The sequence below is a fragment of the Puntigrus tetrazona genome, chromosome 7 (genome assembly GCF_018831695.1).
Source record: "Puntigrus tetrazona isolate hp1 chromosome 7, ASM1883169v1, whole genome shotgun sequence".
Taxonomy (NCBI): domain Eukaryota; kingdom Metazoa; phylum Chordata; class Actinopteri; order Cypriniformes; family Cyprinidae; genus Puntigrus; species Puntigrus tetrazona.
Window position 1 is genome coordinate 14,149,612 of NC_056705.1, and position 25,974 is coordinate 14,175,585.

The 25,974-nt window shown below is 37.3% G+C and overlaps 1 protein-coding gene across 1 annotated transcript in view; it reads left to right on the forward strand.

The window, feature by feature from the left end:
- LOC122347919 (dynein axonemal heavy chain 2-like) overlaps positions 1–25,974 on the forward strand; it is a 101,353-nt gene that overhangs the window by 52,385 nt on the left and 22,994 nt on the right. Inside the window, 22 exon segments of the mRNA XM_043243172.1 lie at positions 1,505–1,657; positions 2,296–2,421; positions 3,905–4,123; positions 6,767–6,854; positions 6,857–6,883; positions 13,033–13,169; positions 14,078–14,215; positions 14,301–14,459; positions 14,737–14,866; positions 14,869–14,888; positions 15,234–15,325; positions 15,931–16,129; positions 17,788–18,012; positions 18,114–18,218; positions 19,489–19,677; positions 20,057–20,142; positions 20,221–20,351; positions 20,433–20,582; positions 21,541–21,708; positions 22,308–22,468; positions 22,551–22,690; positions 25,210–25,342. Coding sequence (XP_043099107.1) covers positions 1,505–1,657; positions 2,296–2,421; positions 3,905–4,123; positions 6,767–6,854; positions 6,857–6,883; positions 13,033–13,169; positions 14,078–14,215; positions 14,301–14,459; positions 14,737–14,866; positions 14,869–14,888; positions 15,234–15,325; positions 15,931–16,129; positions 17,788–18,012; positions 18,114–18,218; positions 19,489–19,677; positions 20,057–20,142; positions 20,221–20,351; positions 20,433–20,582; positions 21,541–21,708; positions 22,308–22,468; positions 22,551–22,690; positions 25,210–25,342 — 2,976 coding nt within the window.

The following is a 25,974-nucleotide window of genomic DNA, read 5'->3' on the forward strand; positions in this document are numbered from 1 at the left end:
TGGGAATTGGACTCAGAATTACAAATAATGGACTTGAGATTAAGAGAGCTGGGAAGGGAACCAGCACCGGCCCCCGCCAAGCACAGAATGTCAATGGCAGATTTGATTGTCCCGGCATACTCGGCCCTCATCCAGACGCCCCTCTGCATAGTCAATACGGCAGAATCATTGCGTGCTGTCAGGAGAGAACTATTACCTTTGCAAATGAAAGGAAATGGACATATCAATGCCGGGCCATGGTAGAAAAAGAGAGAGTGGGAGAGTATTGCCCCGACGCACCAGAGTGTGCAGGTCTTGGTGTTATGAGCCATAACTGACAGTGAGATGACCGTTCCCTGCGAGTCCATAGTCTGCTCAGCCTAGCGTGACTCGGGCGCGTGTTTCTGTGTGTGCGTTGGTGTCTGTATAAGTAAGACTGTTAGCGGGCAGTGTGGAAATGAAGCTGACACGGTTACCCTGACTCGCACACACTGCTTCCTTCTGTTACATATTCACAGTATTCATGGGCGCACACATGCACTCACCTTTATGCTTCAGCCTTTTTTGCATTCTGTCTCTCTCTCTCTCAATCACAGACATAAATTGCACCCATTGTGTTTTCCTGCCAATATGTTTCATTCAAAAACAATTGTGGTTTCTATTATTGTCTTTCCAATTATATTTCATTTATTGTTGACATGCAATTGCATTATGGGCATTTAACACATGCACTGAAGCAAATTTAGAGCTTTTCTCTTCTGCAAAATCATGTTCAGATTTTTACTGGACCAGCCAACATTTATACATTTAATTTTTTGCTATACATTTTTTTACATTTTCCAGAAATAATTGTTTCTTTCTCTCGTTGTTTCTCTTTCTTTCTTTCTTTCTTTCTTTCTTTCTCAAAAATTACCTAAAAAAATCCCGGAAAAACCCTGCTGTAAAACAATGGCTTACAACAAAAAACATACAGATTGTGGATTTGTTGAGGTCTCTGACTTTTTTATTTCTTAGCTTCTGTTTCTCCGTAGATGAAAAAATGATGCAATAAAGGTTATTGAATTTGTTCGTTTACACCCCTCTCACTCCCTCTCATGCTTTTTCTCTACCTGTCTGCCTGACGTATTACTGTATTACTGTCAGATGTATTGCTGTATCTCTTCTCATGGTTTCTATTAGCTGTGGGAGTTCAAGGTCACATAATTCATTTTCTTATTCCCACAAGAAATTTCTTAAATTTTAATGTCAACAGGAACTGAAAACCTTTTATACACTATTACTTTCTTACCTCATGTTCCTGGTCTTACTGTGAAACTTTTCACAATCAAACCAATTCTTGACAAACAAAATTAGATCTCATCCTAATTTCTTTTTTCCTACCTGTTTATTCATTTCCACTTTATGAATATTAATAGGTTGTGAATGCTGTTTCATGCTATCTGTTCTCATTATATTCTCATTGTATTTTGTTCAAAGAGACGTTATATTACACTTTTAATCTCTGTCTTTGCTTTCTCTCTCTCAGGTGCTGGCTAAGAAGGTCTTCACTCTGTATTCTCTGGCAGTACAGCAGTTGTCTAAACAGGACCACTATGACTTTGGCTTGAGGGCTCTCACCTCTCTGCTTCATTATGCTGGAAAGAAGCGCAGAGCTCGCCCTGACATTGTCGATGAAGAGGTGAGACACACATACCTGCAGCATCCAATAAATCCAGAAACATTTCTCTCAGAGGCCTACTTCACCTGAATACATCCCTGTTTACTCTGTAAAACAGACAGTTTTTGTGGTTATGTGCACTGAATTATCTGTGTCTTTGTGTGCATGTGTGTGTGTGTGTGAGTGAGTGAAGAATGTGCTAATGATGACAGGGACATGTCACTAAAACGTGCTCCTCTCTGGCTATGATAAAAAATGTATCAAAGGGTACAAAACCTTAAAAGGGAAGTTAAAAAGGACTCATAAACCTGATAGGAGTGCTTATCTCCCCACTCTCTGTGTCTCTCTCTTTCTTTTTACCTGAATATCATCACCCATGCAAAAGGTGCCCCATGTTTATTTAAAGGTTCACATACAGTATGTGTAAGGTACTCTTGTTAAAATAAATGTCATTCGGAAGCAGTAAGGCTACCGCTTTTGATAGCCGAAGAGCAAAAAGGGTTTTCAGATGTATCTGAGGCCTGTTTTTCAGTTTCCTGCCCATAAATTAAGTTTGACATTTGGTCAAGTGAAGCTGGCCTGCCTTAGCTTTGAAGATGTACTCTTGTGCTGAGCTAATTTAACATAATATTTTTTTTCCTCCTACCTTTTGACCTCAGATTCTGCTGATGTCTATGAAGGACATGAACATCGCTAAACTAACCTCCATCGATCTGCCACTGTTTAATGGGATCATCCAGGATCTTTTTCCTGCCGTGGAGACACCCACTATTGACTACGGAAAGGTAGCGTGTCCCACTGTGCATCTGGCATCATCATGCACTCATAAAGCAGTCTGTGTATATTTGTGTATGAATGTGTGCTCTGACAGCCCTTAAAAACATATTTTTGTGTGTTTTTGATTACACCCATCCTATTTTTTCAGACAACAAGCTCTCACACAGATTCTCTCTCACTGAAACACTTTTCAAAAGATCAATTAAAGCCTGAGGATATGTTCCTGCCCTGTCTGTACACAATATACACAGTCCACTTCTTTAATACAGATAAAGGCCAGTGCAAAGGTGTTAGGGGGAGCTTAGTGGATAAATATCCTGACAAGCACCGCAAAGGTTGCTGTTTTAAAGCCAAGACAGTCTGATCTGTGAGCTGGACAGCTATAGAGATCCCTGTTTAACTTTGTGCCTTTAAAGTGCAGTGTGGAATTTCTGTGCCAATAACTCTAACTCAGGAAGTCCACCTAAAAATTACCTACTTGTGGTTTTCTCTGCACTCCCTGCTTCCTAGTCTAGGTAGGTTTACTTGTCTTAGCTGATCTCCCATACTGGTCGTTCTAGTCAGTTGGTTGGTTGTAGAGCAATGCAATACGCCAAGTTTCAACGTTTTCTACTGTGACTGTAGATAAGTAAGAAGTAGAGAATAACAGAAAGCCAACGCTTTTATGAGTTGTGTATGATATATAGGATTCTCAAAATAGTTGATAACCATCTTCAAGAACTTCAGAACTTTGCTAAACCTCTTACTAAACTGCCTTCTGCTGTTTTGACTTCCATGATCAATGCATTGTCCAAATACAAAAAAGATTCTAAAAGTCTCATGAATTATGGTGTGTTTAAACCTGTTCTGCTGAACACACACTGTCTAAGAGAGAAATGTTCTTTTGGAGGAAGAGTTTATGGTGTTTTGGAGAAATAAGGCAGATACCTCAGAATGTCTGCACAGCTGCTTCCTGCTTCTTCCGAAATCAAATGCGACAAGGACAAAATTGGAAGCAGAGTGTGACACACACACACACAGACAAAAAGTAGTACTGTATTTCTCCTTTTCTGCCTCCACTCATGCACATCATCATACAGTGTTTTTATTGCTGTTTTATATTACCCATCCTGCATCTTCATCTCCACCTTACTCCAGCACAAACGCCTCAGAGCCGTTCCCTTTATTCCTCCTCTCCATCTGTTTAACGAGTCGAGAGAGAACTTAGAGAGGGAGATTAAATTAACCTGAGAGTTTAGCATGGCTGCTTTAGTGCCCTGGAGCAGTTCTGGTTGGTGCGACTTCACTCAGGGGTGCAGTATCAGCGGGTGTTTTTATTAAGATGGCCGCCCACCTCTTGCCAGTTCATTTGCCTTTAGTGCTTCAGTGGGATTCACCTCCACCGAAGGGATGTTTTCTCCAACTTAGAAATAGTTTGTGCAATGTTATGAAGCGATTAGCACATATTTGGATATAAGAACTTACAAAAAATATCTTTCTTTTTGTCTCTAGCTAAAAGAAGCTATAGAGGCAGATCTTCGACAGAACGGTCTCCAAGTGACCACCTTCACTGTGACCAAGGTAATTCAACTGTACGAGACCAAAAACTCTCGACACTCCTCAATGATCGTGGGGAAGACTGGCAGCGGCAAGACAGTCACATGGAGAACCCTTCAAAACGCACTCAGCACCCTACACCGCATGGGAGAACCGGGATTCAACATCATACGTGTAAGACCTTTTTCTTTATCTCAACCTCTGTTTGTCCATCCTCTCTCTGGATCAACAGCTAGCAGTCTTGCTTTTCATGTTGTCTAAAGGGCAACAGGTCAACGCAAGGTTTTTCAATAACAAAGCAGCCCCGTTAGCTTTATCGAAATGAGTTGTTTCCATTCATGAGTAGTTTTAAGGGCAAAGAGCATGCCTCTGAAACAAATGTCTTCGCAGCAGCTGTTCTAGAGCCTAAAAGGCTACGCCAACCTTCTATCCCTCATTACCATGAAAATGAACCGCCGTCAGCGGCCACGCTTATTCAGCACCCGATACATTTACCACCAAGACAACAGTGTTTCCCTTAAACACTCTTCGCTGTTTAGAGAACATGTGGCAACAAGGACTTAACACTCATTAAAGGCCCCCCTGACAGACTCTCGGCTCACTCGTGGGTGTTTTGAAAATGATGGCGTAGACGGCAGCTAGCGCTAATTGCCGCAGCTTATGATCTTTTTCTTTTCACAGTTGGTTTGGCTGCGGCTAAAGGAGCGCCACTCCACGCTGTGCTTTTAACACAGTCGTCTTTTCACCCAGTCGTCTGAGACTCCTCATGTCTAAAATTGCGTGTTTAGCGCTCATGTTTGTTCTGATCTTTTTGTTTTTGCTTCTGTTGTTTTTCCTCATCTCCTTCATTCTTTGTAACCCTTTTCACATGTCTCATCCTGATGTGGGTAAAAATAGAAGAGTGGGGTGGGGCTGGGGGGAATGTGCGTTTCTCAGGTTTTACCTTCTTTAATGATGTTCCTGGAGTGTGTGTGTGTGTGTTTAAGAGAGAGATGCAGGTGACGTCTGACAGAATGTTTTTATGCTTTGTTGATGTTGTCAAAGTCTCTTGTTTCTCTGTTTAGATGGCAGCAAATTTTCTCCTTTTTGTACTGAACTCTATAACAAGTTAGGAACAGTGTACTACCCTTACCGCTTTTTTTAGAGCTTAACTCCAGCCGTGTTCCAACACACCTAGCTGCAATTTTTAAGAAACTCTAAAGACCTTTATTAGTTTATTCAGATGGGATAATTGGAAATAACCTCTGCTGGGACGAGAAATAAATTCTTTACAGCAAAATTAATGTGTCATCACTGAATTATTATTTTCCTGTTTATCCCTGTGAAGCTGCTTTGATACAATCTGTATTGTATAAAGTGCTATATAAAAAGGAAGGAAAACAAAACAAAATCAGATAAAAAAAAAAAGAATACATTGTTGTCACATAACCTCCAATAAGTGGCTTCCAGCTATCACCTAGCATATCACAAATGTGTTTGTTTATTATATATAGCACCTTTTATTTGGGGGTCTGTAAGATTTGTAGAAAATATTTTAAATGCTTTTTGGCTACAAACCAAGGCTGGATTTATTTAATATAAAATATAAATACAAATAAATATTGTTAATACATCAATTTAAAAAATTTTTTTTCTATTTTAATGTATGTTTTAAATGTAGTATATTGCAATTAATACAATTTAATTACCCAATTTTTTTCCCTTGTGATATAAATACTGTTGTTCAGAAATATGGGATCAGTAATATTTTTTATGTTTTAAGAAATCAGTAGTATTGTAAAATATTATTGCAATTTAAAAAAACTATTTTCTGTTTTAATGTACTTTAAAATATATATTTGAGCTAGGTTATTCTTCTCTCAAGTTTTCAGTGTTACGTGATCCTTAATAAATCATTCTCTACTGATTTGATGACTACTGTATTACACTCACTAAAAGCCATGTAACAAGTGACAACAATGTTTGATAGTGTTGCATAATATGTTCTATGTCACAATCTTTTCCCTTCCAAACATGTTCTGAATTACTGCATTTCTTATTTTTAGTTAGTATATTGTGCAGTATGTACTACACATACTACACTGGTATTCTACTCTAAACTTACTCCATAAACTTTTTATGTACTATTTTTAAAATAGTAAGAAAACACTACATACAGTGCAGGATTCTGTAAGTAGCGTTCCATTCTGAACATAGCCTAATTCTCTCTCTCTCTCTCCCTCCAGTATTTTCACCCCTGTCCCTGCCACTGTCTAATTCTCTGTGGGTTTGGTACCTGTGGTGACTGTGTGTCTGTGTGGTTTTGGCTTCCTGGTGTTAGCATATGAGTGTGTGTGAGTCTAAATCTCTGTTGGTTAACGTCTCTAGATACTTTCTGCCTAGTGTGTGTAATTCTTTAAATTTTGGGGGTCCATCTTGTTCTCCGCTCTTTCTGTGACTCAAGCTGCCGTTTCTATTTGCATCCTCCCTTTCTTTCTCCCTCCTTCCTTCTGTCTCTCCATCTCTCGATGCCTGTCTCCTCACTCTTTCATATCTGACTCAACCCCCCCCACCCCCTTTGCATATCTATTTCTGGTACCTATCTCTAACTCTCCATGCAAACATCACCTCACCCTGTTTCCTCATTACCTTCACTCCATATAACACACACACACACACACACACACACACACACACACACACTAACACCCTTGAGTCCCCTGTGTATCAGTGTCTCATCGCTGTATGATTCCACCCCTATTTGATTTCTATCCTGTAGTTGAGTCATTCTCTATTTCTTTGTCTTATGACCTTTGAACTTTGCTCATGATCCTTTAGGAGTGTCCACTAAACCCCAAGGCAGTGAGTCTGGGAGAGCTCTATGGAGAATACAACCTCTCCACCAATGAGTGGACAGATGGCGTCCTCTCTCGCTTATGAGGACAGCCTGTGCAGGTGCGTTTTTGTTTCGTTTTTGTTTTTGTGGGGTTTTAATGCACTCCCGTGTAAGCTGTGTAAATGTCAACTTAACCTGAGTAGGAAACTAAATATTGTGTAACATTTGGATTCAACCATTTGTCTGAATCAAATATATGTGCATATAAAGACAGCAGTCTGCTGTTGATTTCTGCAGCAGTGCTCTTTAATCGTTAGTCTGTGCTTCTCTCTTCTTCACATCAATACAACGTCAAATACATTTGCCTCCAGAACTGTCAAAACTTGTTAAAGAAAAACAAGTTCAGGTGTCTCATTAAAGGGAGAGGAAGCTTCTTGGTGAGTTTTGCAGCCTTAGTATTGATTTGTTTTTAGTTTGAAAGAGTTTCATTGTAATAATATACACTTTAATGATATTAATCATAATGCTGAATGATTACCAGCTTAATTGAAGTTTCAAGAAATATATTTATGGTCTTACTTTCAGATTCTAGTTAACATAGTAGTTTAATGCTGGTTAATATTCATTCAGGAAAGGTTACAGCAATAATTGCAAACAACAGTAGAAAAAGTTTTTGCATTTACGTCTTTAGTAAATTCTTGATAGATAAAATCATTTACTTTCTCATTAAATTTAAATGTGAGGGACACATAAGTAAAAGGCTGTGAATGTAGTTTTATGTTGGCTCGAAGGCTTGCGCTCATCAAGAAGTTAAGAAATTTGCTGACTGAAATAACAGTCACAGATAGCAGGTGCGATATCAGCTAAAGCACCGACAGAGACAGAGAAAAGATAATGAGTCGATGAATCCTGATGTGACAAAAAACAAAAACAAATAAAGACAGAAAAAAAGACAGAAAGAAAGAAGCAAAGATCAAGTGAAAATGGTTGTAGAAAAGTTTTCTGATTTGTTTTCTTTTTGCCATCCTGTCCAGCCTGGTCTCTTTCCACAAACCCTCTCTGTCTCTGTGCCAGTCTCTTGAGAATCACAGGAAATCACAGAGCTTGTTTTTTCCAGCCTTTCTCTTTGATCGCTATACAGCTAAAACAGCAGGGATTGGCAGCACTTGTGTGTGTGTGTGTGTGCGCGTGTTTTGTCAGTTTTTGTACTCATTTTCTGTTTACATTCCAATACGAAGTTTGTCAATCTGTCCGAAGTAGACTCAAGTCGTTCACAAAGGATGTGGTGTGTTATTCTGATATGTTTTAATAATTGGTCTAAGTACTCATTCAGATTTACGTCTTTGGTTGTCGTGTCTCTCAAAAATATAAGTAATTGTATTAAAATATTGTATAATGTTTGTTCTTTATTGTAGTATATATATATATATATATATATATATATATATATATATATATATATATATATATATATATATATATATATATATATATATATATATACTCAAAAATATAAGTAATTGTATTAAAATATTGTATAATGTTTGTTCTTTATTGTAGTATATATATATATATATATATATATATATATATATATATATATATATATATATATATATATATATATATATATATATATACTATATATACATATATGTATATATACATATACATACTTTATTGTAGTATACTATTATACTGATCTGGTATTTTTGATGTTCCCTGTCTCTCTCTTCATCTCTCTCTTATTTTGCACATTATTCTGAATTGGACCAACAAATAGCCAAAATCCCTTCTCTTTTCATCTTTTTCTCTCTCTCTTTGAGTTTTCAAGTTCAGTTTGATTTACTGACATTACAAATAACGAGAAAGGATGGCTGACAAAGAAATTCTCTTCACGGAATTCCTCAGTTTTCTTTCATTAGGCATTCTCTCACTTTTTTAAACTTTAAACTGCTTTTAAGAAGCCTACTGAGCAATATTCCCCTTACTGGAGGCATATTTAGAAGCCTACAGCTTAATATAGAAGTATTCTTTCTAAAATAGATTGTTGAAACGTCAGTATGTACTTCTTAAGAGTGTTATTAGGCTACGCTGAACATGATTTTACAGGGTTGACTTTCGCATGAATGAAAAAAAATGTATTACTACAGTGGGTCTCTGATGGTTAACATTGGAGTCTGTGTGTGCACTGCATTGTTCTTTTGAAACTCTCTGACAGAGCCAAAAATGTGCCTTTCCCCGGATGCTTGTGTTTCTCTCTGGACTTCTGCAGTCCCTTTCTCCCTCTGTTTCCCTTTGAATGTTTCAATGGGCTTCGTTGGCATGACAAGTAATGGAGCATTTGCCAAAGAGAATGAGTCAGTGAGTATTAAAAGGAAAAATACAAAATAAAAAGGAGAAATTTTTAATTAAGCAGTGAGGTACAACAGACTGCTAAATTGTGAATAATACAGCACAGCCTTGAGAACCTTAATGCTTATATAAAACAATAGGGACACAAGTGATCATTACAGAGTCTTATTTTTTTATTAAAAAATTGTTCACCAAGGTGTAGTTTACCCAAAAATGAAAAATCTGTCATTAGGTTGCTTACCTACTGTCTGATCCTCACAGTGACAAGTATGGTGATGCTTCTACCCAGCAATCTTTTGTTCTGTCTATTATAGGAAGTTGTTTAGTTGTTAAATTGTGATATTTGTAAATACTTTTGCAGTTTTCATTGAACTTTGGGCATTGACTCACAGTTCTGACTCAGTTTTGTTTGGTTTGCAATATAAGAACAACAATTTATCTTGTTGTTTATTTTGCCATGTTCTCAGTCTGCTTGTTCCCATTGCTGGGTTGTTTGCTGAGTGTGGACCTAGTCAAGATGATTCCCATTTTTCAAAAAGGACAGGTGTACATTTCTGGGCTGGATAACTTCGCATTTGTTTAGGTTTCCCAGTGTGTTTAATTTTGATCACATTTCATTTGCTTTCTAATGTGGTTTAGTCCAATCACAGGATTATGAGAGGCTTGTTTTGCTATACTCTAGAATTTACAGGATTTTATACTGGTATGTTCGGAGACCACTAACTTCTAAATGGTTTCAGAGTTTAATTGCCTGTTTTGTGTCATAATAGTTAATGGATATCAGCCTAATTATACCCTGCATGCATTATTTCTGGAGTTCCATGTACTTTTTTTTACAGAATTCAACAAGCAAGGTCTCAGTTGGGTGTTTTTCCCATTTGGCGAGTTCTTGGTTTGTTAGTGGACCACACACCTCGCTGCCATAAAAAGCAATGGCCTCAATTACTGATTCTAATATTTTCAGCCTCATTTTAATTGAAATCTCAACAGGACGTTGCCTTTTTACGACACAGTGGGTCCTGTGAGCCATTCCTCTCAATTCTTTCACCACAGGGTTGATGTTGCCTGTGGACCTGAGTTTCAGGCCTAATTGTACTTTGATGAATGTGTGATATAATTGGATATGAATATGTTTTCATGCACATACATTTGGATCTTGAAGGTCAGTATTCAAGTTTTTAATTTTAAGTTTACTGCCAGGGTAAATGGTCCAGTCTGTCAGTGTTGTTCTAGTAGGTCCAACTTCTGCTGTGATTCTGAATCAGAACCAGGTCTGAGCCAAACTGAGCAATACCAGAAACTAGAAGATTCTGATTGAACTGGTTAGAAAATACTACGCTCAAGCAATGCTACAGGGATTTTATTTTCTTTTATAGCTGTAATTTTATTCAGATATTTTCATTTATTTCATGCTTTCATGACATTACTGCAAAATAACCCACAGTCAGGTGGTCAAATCTTGCATAACCCGGTGCTGACTATTCTGTATTAATGATCTGCTGGCTGTTCATTAACCTTACCAGATAAATGAATGAATGGACATGGAATATAGATTTTGAAGAAGTGAGCCTGAGTTTTGAAGTATTGAGTCTTAGTTGAAGATGTCAAAAAGTGATTCAAGAGATGCAGCTATGCTGGAAATTGGTTGGGCCGATGGACAATGCAGTTTTGAGGCCATTATGCCAAATATTTGACTTCAGAGTGCAACGATCGATCAGTCAGGATCAAATATTCCGGACAGTTATGCAATAATGTCATCATTTTAATGTCAAACAACAGATAGACTGGAAGGCTTTTATAAAGTTATGGCAAAAATCTTGCAATTTAGTTTGATATTTATTTCAATGAATGTTAGAAGTATAATCAGATGTGCTGTAATTTTGGTATTAAAAAGTCAATTTTACTTCTACCCAGGAGATTGTGGGCTTTTTGAGGAATTCTAAGAGTCTGGTATTGATTACTACAAAACAGCCTTCCCTAGTTACCTCCCACACAAATGCTTTAGTCATTATTACGGATAAATTCATTCCCCCTTCAAGAGCCATATTGAATAGCTTTTGGAGAGCAGACTGGAATTAGTACATTTAGCTCGAGTGCATTTGCTTTTTAATGTGGTCGTTTTGTCTTGAAGCTCTTGCGTGGTAATGCAGAGATCTAATGGATTCTGATCTCAATAGCTGATTCGAACACCTCAGGCTGTTTGTTTATTTAATTTTGCTTAGAACTCTCTTTTTCTCCTGCTTCCCCTCCAATTAAATTTTCCTTTAGTTTGTGCCTAACTCCTTCCTCATACTTTTAACCTAATTGTAGAGCTGTTTTGTCTGTATCCCTTATACTGTATACATTAACTCTTTCCATGACACAGACAGGAGTTTCTTATCAGTCCTGATTCTGAGCTCTGTGACCATACTGACCAAGAAGAAGACTCAATTGCCTGCCAGACATCACTCCAGTTAAAAGTGATTGTTTTTTGGTTTGCCACCCAGATCCTTTTTAGGGGCTCTTTCAGTGTATTTTTCTATTCTTGTTGACAGTAGGGTCTTAAACTGATCTTAGAATGATAGTTTACCCAAAAATTTTAATTCTGTCATAATTTACTCATTCCCATGTTGCTCCAAACCTGTAGAAATTTCTTTCTAGAAACCAAAGACATTTTCAAAAATGTTGAGTGCCCGATATTTTTGATTACCTTTTGACTTCCATTGTATTTTTTGTTCATAAAATGGAAGTAAATGGGAAACTGAAACAGTTTGGCTACCAGCATTTTTAAAAATAGCTTCTTTTAGATTCAGCAGAAGAAAGGAAGTCACATTTGGAACAACATGAGGACTGGATTTTACATAGGTTTATGCTTAAAAAAGTATATGTTAACCAAAACTTGTCTCAGGTTGTTAAATATACCTTCATTTCCATCATGATGACTCTGAGAAGCAGATGTTTTTTTCTTGGTGGACACAAGCTGCTGCAGGTTATTGCTGTTTTTGATTACAGCTGCAAAGAAAGTACAAGAACTTGCTACTACCAATGCATATGCTGATATGGTGCTGTAAGTATTTAAGAATACTACTGTACAAATAGCCCATAGCAGATCTATACAGGTGGAGCTGGGGACGGCGGAGGCTTTCAGAGGAACTAGTAAATACTAATCAGTCATTTAAATGTAAAGCAGCAAGCTCATTGACTGCATATGCAGCTTCTTCATTCATTCATTCACAACTTGGATTTTTTTTGGGGAGATGAATCCTTTTGGGTTTAAAATGACTTACAGATGAGTTAATGAGTCTTTTTTTTTTTTGTATGAACTATCCCTTTAAGTTATTGTTTGATATGTGTGTGAATGCTTTTCTTATATAATTTTGAATGTAAGCTTACAGTTTGCTGTGGCTCAGTGCAGCTTGTATCTGTTTCCTGTGTCCCCTCCTCCTGTTCAGAGAGGAAGATGGCCCAGAGGAGATGTGACACTTCCTGTAGCTGTGTGTGACAGGTCTGGTGTTATTCGCTTACCCAGGCAGCCAGCAGGCCTGCTGCTTCCAGACAGGGCACGTTTGTATGTGTGTGTATAAGACAGATGGGCTGTGCGCTGTGTTTGTGTTTTATTGTTTTGAGTTCAGTAAATGAGACACACATGGGCTGATAAAGGGACAGGAAAAGATAAATGATCAATTAGAGGCTTCACCACAATTGCCTGCTAGTCTCTCTGGTGTCTGTGAAACCAACGTAGAAAATGAGACTGACAGAGAGAAGAAGAGAAAGGGAAAATGAAAAATAGAGAGACAAAGAGATCCAGGGTGTATTAGGAAATTCACATTCATTCTGTGTGTGTTTGTGTGTGTGTGTGTGTGAGAGAGAGAGAGAGAGAGAGAGAGAGAGAAAGAGAAGCACTAACACTTCCTCTCTGTGTGGCCGAACTCAGATGAGAAGCCTGATGAGAAGTGGATTGTGTTTGACGGGCCAGTGGACACGCTGTGGATCGAGAGCATGAACTCTGTAATGGATGACAACAAAGTCCTCACACTCATCAATGGAGAGAGAATCTCCATGCCCGAACAGGTACCGGTGCCAGACCATACTCGGCACACACTAAAACCTCTAATGCTGCCCGCCCAGGGTTATTTCACTTCTGATTCCAGACCTGATACTGTGCACTTCACCTCACTAACCCACCAGGGTACTACAGAGAACTATTTAGTATTTCCTTCACTTATGACCTTTTTCATCAGTTATTGGGTGAATCTCTGGAAGAAATGCCCAAGGCATATAAAAAGCCATTATTCAAAGGTTTAGGTTGAGTAAGTTTAGGTTTAAATAAATGAATGTTTATTTCAGCAAGGGCACATTAAATTGATAAAATATCAGTAAAGGTTTATTGTATTATTTTATTGTAATAACATTTTACAGTGTTGTTGCTTTTACTGTATGTTAATTAAATAAATACAGACTTTAAAAAAGAAACTTTAAAAAACTAAAATACATTTTAACAAGCCCATACTTTTGAATTACAGTGTATTTTGCACCAAGAGATATATATATATTAAAATGTTTTGCATTGTGACATTTATTTTTATGACAAGCATAAAAGCTCATTACAATTATGCATTACTATAATAATAAGAAAAAATATTAGTTTTTATGCTTATGTGTATTTAATTTATATACAATGATATTTTTCTATTATGGTGAGGATGATGATGATAATTTATTAAAAAAGAATTTAGGTGGGAAATTCAGCTTAAATATCATAGAAAAAAATGTTGCAATACATAAAATCAAAATGGCCCTAAAACAGTCTTTTTATATACTGTATGCAAAAGAACATTTCTTACTTATTTCTTTTGTTTTAGTGTGAAATGAAACGCTGTCATGTTCTTGACAGGTTTCATGAGATTCACATTTCAGCTAAGTGACAGTTGTGTGCTTATTTGGTTGGGTTTAAACATTAATGAGAGAGTGTGTTGCAGGTCTCATTATTGTTTGAAGTGGAGGATCTAGCTGTGGCATCTCCTGCTACCGTGTCTCGCTGTGGAATGGTTTACAATGACTACTCTGATTTGACCTGGATGCCTTATGTTCAGTCCTGGATGGAAAAACGTCAGAAGGTTTGGGAAGCAATGTGAAGCATCATGTATACATTTGGTATACATGATGCTACACAAGTGCTCCATCTCTCTCTTTTGCTCTCAGGTTGAAATGGATCATCTCAGGCAGCTGTTTGACCGGTACATAAACAAGACCCTCACCTTTAAGAAGACTCATTGTAAGGAGCTGGTGCCCATCACTGAACTGAATGGAGTGGCGGCACTTTGTAGACTCTACGAGTCACTGGCTACTCGAGAAAATGGGGTCAGAACACTTCATTGATGTGTACAGCTATTGTAATATTGCAACTGTCATTCATGGAACATCAGTGTATTACTCAAAACATTTAGAATGGTTTTGTTCATATGTACACTTTTGCTTTTATTCATATCCGGGTGTAGTTTTACTGGCTGTTTTCTTTTCTGGTCTTCTTGTGTCAGTGTCTGGCTTAATTAAAGCAGCAAACTTAATTAAATGTAATATTTAGCTTTACTGTAGCTAGTTCACACAAGCATAATATTGTTACTCTCTGGCTGGTCAGGTGAACCCTGCGGACTCTGAAAACTTTGGCCGTATGGTGGAACTCTGGTTCATCTTCAGTCTCATATGGTCTGTGTGCGCCTCTGTAGATGAGGATGGACGCAAGAAAATTGACAACTTCCTGCGGGAAATAGAGGAACTTTCCCTAACAAGGTATGCAGTGGGCCACAATGAACTCTTAAAGATGAAATGTGTCATTTCTGAGGCATTACTGTCACTAAATAGAATTGCAAAATAATGTCTTTAATACATGTGAATTGAGCTAGTTTACACGTTTTTAAGTATCCAAATACTTTTGGGGCCACATTAGTCTACATATAGTGTGAAATGGATAACATATTTGTGTAATTAATGTAAATGTATGCACACACATGCTCACACATGCTAATGTTACATGAAAAGTACTGATGCTCTGCATCTAGAATAAATGTTTAAGCCCTTTTGCCTACAGAAACAAATATATTACTGGAGAAATAATCACCTTGTATTAAACCTCAGGACACCATCTACGAATACTACGTGGACACCAAGAACAAAACGTGGGCGTCATTTGAGGACAAGCTGCCCAAAGGCTGGCGCTACGCCTCCAAGTGAGATATGTGTGTGTATGTGCCCCTATCCTCCCCTATTCAGGGTCTCTGCCAGCCGCCTGCGGCTCTCAGTCAAAGGCCTCTCGCCTGGCTCCCTCCCAGACTTCTGAATTCCCCGTCTATTCATATTTCTCATCTTTTTCATCCTTCTTCGTCTCTCTCTTCTCTCCCCTGCTCTCATTTGTCATGTCAGTCCAACTCTTTCCCCTTCATTGTCCTTTGTCCTCTTGGCTCTCTTTGCTCCCTCTTTGTCAGCTGTCCATTTTTCCATCCTGGGGTTCTTTTTTTCTTACCTGACTCTTTTTTTATCACTCTGTTAATTTAAAATGTCTCGCTACATCTTTCAATTTTCAGTCTTTCAATCAAGACTTTTCACCTCCTCTTCCTCCTCGGTATTCTCATTCATTCTGCTCTCTCAACTCTATTTCCTCCCACCCATTTTTGCTCTTTCTTTCTCTCTCTCTCTCTCTCTCTCTCTCTTTCGTGCTGTATTCTACTTTTTCTCTTCATTTTTGTCCTCTTTTTAAAGCATGTCTCATACTTAGCTGTCCCACTTTTCAACTTTCTTTCTGGCGTCTTTTTAATTATCATCTGTCTCTCTGCAGCACTCCTTTCTATAAGATCATGGTCCCCACAGTGGACACTGTGCGCTATCATTATCTGGTCAAGGCTCTGGTGTCCACTCAGCACCCTGTGCTCCTGACAGGCCCAGTGGGAACAGGAAAGACTTCAGTGGCCCAGAATGTGCTGCAGAGTCTGGATTCAGTCACGTGGTCCATGCTCACCATCAACATGTCATCACAGGTATTGAGAAAGACTTTTAGTATTAGGGATATGGTGATTCCAGTAATAAATCCCTAGGATGATCTAAAAATATGCATTAAAATAACTAAACATCTTCAATAAATGATATTTAAGATGCAAGTAAGTGTGCAGGAATATAAATATATCTTAAAATATTTTTAACCATAAAATGTATATTTTTGTTTGTTTAATATGCAGTAAAATAAATACACTTTATTTATTTCAACAACAAATGAAAGCACTGTTTTATTGGTGAGTGAAATATAAACAAAGAAAACATAAGTGGACTGAAACATTAGACTGAAAGAAGAAATGATGAAAATGGCTATTCATGAACCATCACCAGGTGTCTCCAGGGGGACTGCTCCTGTAATAAGTGAGCTGTAATTTGTGTTGAATAAAAGAATGAGTAATAATGAATGAATAATAGGTCATTTTAGTTTTGTTAAGAATATTTCCTAGTATAAAAGACTGACATATTAAAATAGTTATGAGTTCTGGTGCTTAGATTAAAAATCTCCAGAGAACAAAAATGAAGTGCATTATTACTTTTGAAAGTTTGAGGTTGGTAAGATTTTGTATGAATTCATTTTTTTTAAGTTTATGTATGCTCACGGTGCATTACTTTGACCAAAAATATAGTAGAAACTGTAATATTATGAAATAGTATTATCATTTAAAATTGTTTTCTATTTTAATATTGTCAAAATTAGGGACCCGTCTATGTGTTCCTTGTCCTAGTTTCTCCTAATATTTGATTATGACCTTATTTGGTTGTTCCTGTTCCTGTTCCTGTTAAGTTCCATTTGATTCACTTGTTCTCCTAATTATACTTGTTTAGTTCTGTTACTTAAGCCCAGTGTTTCTTGTGTTTTGCGCCTGGTGTTGAATGGATTCAAATTTTTACGATTGAGTTGCTGCATGCCCTGTGTACCCCTTTTTGTGTTGAATATTAAAGATAATTTCTTTTAAATTTTATGCATACGAATTGACAGATTCTGACAAATATAATGTAAACCGTAATTAATTTGTGTTATGGCAAAGCTTAATAGTCTTCAGTGTCCCGTGATTCCTCAAAAAAATTGTAATTATCGGATTTGGTGTTCAAGAAATATTTCTAATTATTATATATTTTGAAAACCGTTTCTGTTGTTATATTTTGGATTTTGATGAATAGAAAAGTCAAATAAACAGTATATATTTTATATATAAATATTTTATTAATGTATTTACCGTTACTTTTCATTAATTTAATGCATCCTTGCTGAATAAAGTATTAATTTCTTGCAAAAACAAAACAAAACAAAATCTTACCGACCCCAAACTGTACATTAGTGAACACTTACACTTAGAACTTTTATATCAGTAACCTTCAGGTCTCTCTCTCCGCTGTGATATTTTAGTAGTCCACTCTCACATCTGTAATGAGCTGAGTCATTTGCTCGCCCAACCTGACGAGCAAATATTAGAACACATGGTGAGAGCTCTACCACCATCATCATCAATCTCCAACTATCATCATCATTTGTTATTATAATAAAGAGTTTTCCACTAATCTCCAAATCTGCAGTCACGCTCACTGAATATTTAATAGTTTTTAGGGGTTTACTTGCTAACGTTCTTGTCTTCATAACATTATTTTTCTGGCTTTCCTTCAGACTAGCTCTAATAACGTGCAGGAGATCATAGAGTCTCGTGTGGAGAAGAGGATTAAAGGTGTGTATGTTCCAGTGGGAGGGAAAAGGATGGTTGTTTTCCTGGATGATCTCAACATGCCCGCTATGGACGACTTTGGCTCCCAGCCTCCTCTGGAGCTGCTCCGTCTCTGGATCGACTATGGCTTCTGGTACGACCGCCAGAAACAGATCCTCAAGTGTATCAAGGTAAGACTGTGTGTGCGCATTTTATTAGTTTTTATACAAGTATATATTTTAGATGTGCATAAAAATGCATGTTTTCTCTCTTTTTTGACATAATCTAATAGGACATTTTTCTGCTGGCTGCTATGGGTCCCCCTGGTGGAGGGAGGACACAAATATCAGGACGCCTTCAGAGTCGATTTAATCTTATCAACATGACATTCCCTACAGTGAGTAGAGATGGGCTCTAAACTAGGTGTAAATTAATAAACCTATGATGGAAGTATGACTGCAGCGCTTTCCTGTTGGCACACAGCATGTAACAGCTATATAGTGTAAAGCAGCTAGTGACAAATAGCTATTGACAAAAAAAGTATTTTTATGCAAATAAATGGAATTTAAGAGAACTAATTCAGTATTACCATATTATGATGCTGTAGCTGTTCTTTAAATACGGAAAACTTCAATCAAAAATAATCATAAGTATTGTTGATTATAAAAATTGAGACATGCACTTTGCCAGACATACTGGATTTTATTCCAGCTGTGCAGAAAAATAGGCAAAAGAAGAAGAATAAGAAGTAATAATAGTTTACATTTGCATAGCAAGCACTGCAAGAAAAGCACATGGCCACAGATGGTATATTTGAATTAAACCAGTTATTGTTTTTGTTGCATCCTATTTTGAAACTAGCTTAAATCCACTTACAAATAAGAAGAAACACAAGCAATTTATCGTAAAGGAGTCAATAATATTAGGAGCAAGTTCTTTAAAGTTTTTTTAGAAAAAGTGAAATATTTCATTTCAGTTTCATGTCACACTTTCTGAAAAATTGAAACAGATTTATTAAAAAGAATGAAAACATCATACATTATTTCAGTTGTTAAATTCTGAATATATAATTTAAAATATATTATTTCTTTAGAATATTTTGTTGTAAAAATGCATTCAACATTATATTATAGAAAATGGCTTTTGATATGTACGTACATAAAAGGGATACTGGTTTACTTGAAGCAGTATATTCACCCCAAAATGAAAAATCTGTCATCATTTACTCACCCATATGTAGTTCTTTCTTCTGCAGAAAACAAAAGGGATGAGATGCATGAGGGATGAGAGGATGATGATTGTGACTGTCAAGCTCCAAAAGCACATAAAAGCACTGCATCATAAAAGCACCATAAAAAGGGTTCCAAATATCTTGTGCTATATTCCAAGTCTTATGAAGTCATATGATAGCTGTGTGCAAAGAACAGACTACATTTTGAGACAGTCTTTTAAAATCTTGCCCACCACCCATTTGAACCAGCTGCAGTGATATATGCAATAATGTCTAAACCTCATAAGCGAAGCACTCTCTTTTCTCAGATGGTGGTTTAATATGATGTTTCATGCATCAAATTCACCAATCACTTTTCCTCTTTTGTCTTATCTGCTCTATTTATCTCCTGTTTTATCCGCCCCTGTAATTCCCTCTACTCTTCTATTCTCTCCAGGAGTCTCAGATAAAGCGTATCTATGGCACCATGATCAGTCAGAAGCTGCAGGAGTTTGAGGAGGAGGTGAAGCCCATCGGGGGGGTTCTGACTCAGGCCACCCTGGAGCTCTACCATGCCATTACCGCCCGCTTCTTACCTACGCCCGCAAAAATACATTATCTCTTCAACCTCAGAGACATATCCAAGGTACTTAACATGTGTCATTTGTGATTGTCTCTCATCTGGAAAAGGAGCAAATTGTAGTTTAGATACACCCAGACTGAGCCTAATATCGCTTTGATTCAGACCGATTGGTTCCAGAAAGATCACCCCTAAAATTCTGATGTATTTGAGGAAAAGAGTAACTGACCCAAAACTCTTTTTTTCCCCTTACTTTTAATCAGAGACACGTACATGACTGTACAAAATAACACTTTTTCAGAACACGCTTTGAATGCATCTGAGACTGCAAGGACACTTAGTGTATTTCTTTTGAGTTTGATCAGACAGAAAAAAATTATATTTCATACCTAACAAGAAATTACACTGAAGGCTTTGTCCATGTGCAATATGTCCTCCAATGCAGGTGTTCCAGGGTTTATTACGAGCACACAAAGACTTCCACGATACCAAACAGAGTATCACCCGCCTTTGGATTCATGAGTGCTTCAGGTACAAACAAGCACAAATCTACACATACATGAACTTGTGTTAGAAGAAGAAACCACTAAAGTTTTGCACATGTTTTAGGGTCTTCTCTGATCGACTGGTGGATCATGCAGACACGGAGACTTTTGTGGGACTTCTGTCAGACAAACTGGCTTCTTATTTTGATGTCCCCTACCACACAATTTGCCCCAACAAACAACCTCCTATATTTGGTACACAAACATACTGATAATTAGTGTTTCAATGGGAAATCCTGGCCCTAATTACAGCTTGCTTGGGTGTTTTTATTGTAGGTGACTTCCTGAGGGAGCCACATGTGTATGAGGACCTGTTGGACTTCAAAGCTCTTAAGGTTCATATGGAGAATGAGCTAGAGGATTATAACCTCACGCCTGGTGTGGTGCCCATGAGCCTGGTGCTCTTTAGAGATGCTATAGAACACGGTAAGAGCACAGTGAGAAAGAATGGAGTAGTGTAGCATAGTGGTTAAAGAACTAGGTTGCAAGTTTGAGCCCACAATGGAGCTCGCCATCAATCACCATTTGAGGAAAGGTGGTTCTGGAGAACTATCACTGTAACTTATTAAGATGCTATGAATGACGACATCATATAAAAAAGAAATTCCACTAGCTCTGTATTTTTGGAGTCATCGGTATTCATGGTGCAGTTATATTACAGCTCTAATCATTTGCTTACATCCACATCACAATACCCATGATTCACTGCACGCTCTCGAGTCCCATAATTCAGTGACCAATCTCCTCAGTTCTCATTCATTGCTTGCACAAATATAACTTTCTTCAAAATCACACGCACTTCAGCCCTCAGATCCCCCACGAGCATGAATAATTACCCTTCTCATTCCCACAAAGAAGAACGCAATCGCATTACAAACCCCTCAGCAGGGAGAATAATTAGCCGGCCGGTTCCCAAGCCTATATGTCACTCACCCGCATGCAGGCATTTACTGTCAAAAGCGCATATAAGAATGCTTTATATGCATCCTGTCACAGACATGCCGCACTGTGACATTAAAGCGGTCTCACATTCAGCTCGGTGAATCGCGTCGCTCGCGCGTCACAAACACTCAGTTCAGTGACACGCCGCTGCGCATAGCTGATTGATTACGAAATTAGCAAGCATAACGTGTATGTTTATATGCCTATGTGTTCATCACTAATTATAGTTTTGTGCCAATTAGTTTCCTTTGTGATCAGTTGTTTGTTTGGCCTCCTGCAGCAACAATGTGTGCCTGTGGGTTTGTATGCATTGACATTTTAATGTGTTATACTTTGTGTTTTGTAAATGTTGCATTGACCAAATGACACACATGATTCATGCAAGCAAATGAACTGTTATGATTCTTGTGATGGAAACAGCGCCCTCTTTATGCCCCCTCAGTTACTCGTTTGGTGCGTGTGATCAGTCAGCTCCGGGGGAACATGTTGCTGGTCGGTATTGGTGGCTCAGGAAGGCAGAGTTTAACCAGACTTGCTGCCTACATCTGTAAGTTTACGGTCTTCCAGGTAGAGGTCACCAAACAGTACCGCAAACAAGAGTTTAGAGAGGGTGAGTTCTGCACACAATTTATAACTTCCATTTTCTCATGTAGCAGTTGATTTTATCCAGAGCAAATCATTGAAGGTGTACATATTATCATTGCATGTCATTCCTGGGTGTAGAACTGTTACACTTACATTGCTAGCACCAACAACAGATAAGAAGCCTCTTAAAACATTTCATGAGCTACTTCATGTAGTTCATGTTTTCCCTCAGTCCAGCTAACTGACCATGGCAAAATTAATTAAGTAGCCTGATTGAGATGCCAGCAAACCAGCATCTAAAGCCATTTTGCTAGTATTTGAAAGGGTTATATTAATATTCAGGTTTGTTAAATTGTTTTTTAAGACCAACTAATGTAAGGAAGGAGGCTGAGTTATATTTTCAATTTTACATCTTGAATATAAAGTTCTTTTGATATATACCCAAGGCTTTGATGTTTTTCCTGTGGCATTTTGTAGTTAATGTTTCCAAATGCTGAGGAATAACGCCTCTTGCCCTAACTCTCAGGACCAAAGGATCTATTATGTTATGCACATTGTAGCCTTCACAACACAGTTTAATGTGGCCTCAGTGGAATATTTGACATATTTCTTCTCCCCATACAGATATTAAAAAGCTCTATCGGCTGACAGGAGTGGAAAACAAGCCTACTGTGTTCCTGTTTAATGACACACAGATCGTGGATGAGTCCTTTCTTGAAGACATTAACAACATTCTGAGCTCAGGAGAGGTGCCCAATCTCTATAAAACAGACGAGCTCGATGAGGTGTGTGTTTGTATACATTTTTAATGCATGTGACGGTTTTGTTGACAATGAGAGCTGATTTTTACATGTTTTGTTTGTGCAGATTCACAATGCTCTGTCAGACTCAGCCAGGAAGGACAATATCCTGGAGACATCAGACGCCATGTTTAACTACCTGATAGAGCGCGTCAGAAACAACCTTCACATTGTGCTGTGCATGAGCCCTGTAGGAGATCCATTCAGGTGCAATTTTGTTTTGGCGTGTTTTATTTGCATGACAAAACTGCATTGATATTGCTAAACATTTGTAGCAAAGCCTCATACAATAAGAAATGGAGCGAACAACAAATGGAATGAAAAAATAATGACAGGGAAAACATTTTAATAAAATTAAATAATTAAAACATTTAAATTAAATTATGCTGGGTTCTAAATTTTCAGTGTGATTCACAAGAATTACATTATCCAATTAAATAAATTGGTCTGTAATTTTGCAGTTATTCTGCTATTAATTCAAGTTATTCAAATCAAGTTATTATTATTATTAGTATTAGGGGTGTAGCGATTCTGGTATCGAGTATCGTACAATTCATGGTCATTTTCCAAATCATGGTGATCATCCCTATTCCCTTGTTAGTGGAGACTTGAGTGAACAGAGCACATAAGTGTCATTATTTAGTCGTTTGGAATCCACTCAAAGGGAGCAATGTAATTTCCTCATTATCTTCAGCTTAGATGTTCCTGTGACAACAAACGCGGCATGATGCGTCATAAATGTCTTTTTGTGGTTATTAGCATAACTTTTGCAAGTAAAGATACATTTTATATTTTTAATTGTTTTTAAAATATGCTAATATCTAAAAACTTGCATGTATAAAACCTTTTTCTAATATAAAATGTAATTTTATGGAATGAATCCGTCCCTTTAAGAATCTACTGATGCACACTGTGCTGCGTTCGTTGTCATGGGAACATACAAACTGAAGATAATGAGGAAATTACATCTGTCCCTTTGACAAGTGCATTCCAAATGACTAAATAATGACACACACACATGCTCTGTTCACTCTAAAGTCCCTACTAACAAGGGGATAAGGGGATCACTTTGATGATTTGGAAAATGACTGTGAGGTTTACAATACACAATACGGAAATCATTACACCTGTAATTATTATTATTAGTAGTAGTAGTAGTAATAGCAGTATACAACATAGTTGTATTTTTTAATAGTAGTTAATTTATTTGATTTAATTTTTTGAATTTAATAATAATAATACAGTTATTATTATTATTGTTTTTATGTTGTGTTTTTGTTTTTTATGCTGAATTAATTTAGCAACTTTATTTATTAGGCATGTGATCAGCTAGTGTTTTTCAATATTATTGCAATAATAGTAATAATAATAAATAATATTACCAGTAAGAACATTATTCATATAAATTAAATATTTAAAACTAAGCATACATGTAACAATACATTTAAAAGTAAAAATAAAACAAATCAATAAAGTTTATTTTAAAAACTTTAAATTACTGAGCAATGTGGCAATTGGTATTAATAAAGGAGTTTACCTAAACACAATGAAAAAACGGTGTCCTTCATAGTGTGGCTAGATGTGTGCTAGATACTGTACATACTATGGATGTCACGTGTAAAGGCATGATTGTAACCACTTCATTCAGCATTCAGTCTTCACAAAATCCCATGTGCATGGATTCAATAGCTGACTGTAATACAGCACACATGCATGCCTACAGCTTATAATCTAACTTGCTCAAATAGTGAGTCAGCCTTGATTACCATGCTAACATTGAGATCCATCCTGTGGCTTCTTATGGCTTAAGATCTCTCTCTGTAGACTTGATTCACAGCGAACAGCAATATACTGTTGAACTGAACAGACCCGTGAACAGTATAGCTGCTTATGAATCAACCGATGACTCAGTGTACGAGTTCAAAGTGGATGCGAGATACAACTGTGTGAAATTAGAGCAAACGACAGGAGTAAACCTCTCTGCCACTGTCATTTCACACACATCAGGAAGACAAAGCTCTGTCCTCCATCTACAATCTCTTTACCGTCCGCCATCGTAAACTCACAAGTGTCTTCATAAACGATGTAGTGAATTTGGCTTTGCCTTTCTCTCTTTCTGTTTACTTTTCCATCTTTAGCTTGCTGTGTCTCAGTCAATTTCAGCTTCAGGGGCTTTATTGGCATGACGAACAACAGTGTGTTTGTATTGCCAAAGCAGTAGCTGCTTAGCTGCAGTCCATAGTTGTAGTGTACCAAATCAATAATGATAAAAAATGACAATGAAAATAACAAGGAAGAGCTATAATACAGGTAAATATTAGGTTAAATGAGAGACGGCAATAAGTAGACACAGTACATTGCTCACTGGCCCCCAGACACCGGCTGGCAAAAACATTCTTGCTTTGTAATTATGCCTGTCACACTTGCAGCACTATAGAACCATGCATGGGAAATGTTCTCGTTAATCACTCATTTGCATCTGCCGTCACATGAAGGAGGCGGTTGTGCGTAATGTGACCCGTAGGGCCCTGACTCATTAAATATGACAGCACGAATCATCTTAGCACTCTCTCTGATTGGTCTGGCATCGGCCTGACTGTAATAAGCATGATTGGACCGGTGGGTGATATTAGTGTTTGTGACAAATCAATGCAAACCATCTTGAACTGTCTACATAATAGAGGGTTTATGGGTATGTTTGCTTGTGTGTGTGTGTTTTTGTTAAGGAACCGTATTCGACAGTACCCAGCACTTGTGAACTGCACAACGATAGACTGGTTCTCTGAATGGCCACGTGATGCTCTATTGGAAGTGGCTGAGAGATTTTTGGATGGACTTTCTTTAGGGAGCGAAGATGGGGTGAGTCACAACAAAAGAAAGGTACAACGGTATATTATAAGTTAAATAAACTAAGCTCTACCCTTTTGAATGATTTTTGACATGTATATCAGGTTCATAAACAATAAAAAAATTAAGAAATGAAAAACAGATCCTCCCAAGACATTTATTGAAAGTGCATTACTTTCAATTATTTTTTATGTTTTTAAAGGTGTAGTTTTTAATGCAGATTTTCAGTTAACAAGGCTATTGTTGAAATGTGTAAATCATTGTCTTATTATAGCCACTGAGACTGAAGGCTGAAGTAATTCAGTTTTCCAATTACAGGCATAAAATGCATTTTAAAGTTATTTTAAGTCATATTTTACGGTATTTCTGTTTTTCTATATTTTTAGTCAAACAAATTCAGCCTTGATATAAGATACTTATTTCAAATATTTTTTAAATCTAAGCTGTTTCAACTGTTTCAACTTTAAACTAATCTTAAAACATGCCAGTGCTGTTATTTTGTCCTAAAATGCTTGCAGTAATGCTTTTTTCTAAGGCATGTTTATAAAAATGACTTAAATGTCCTAATTGAACTATGGCCTAATCCTGGTTTAGGCTAAGCCCTGTCTATAAAACCGGGCCTTACCGACCCAAACTTTAGAATT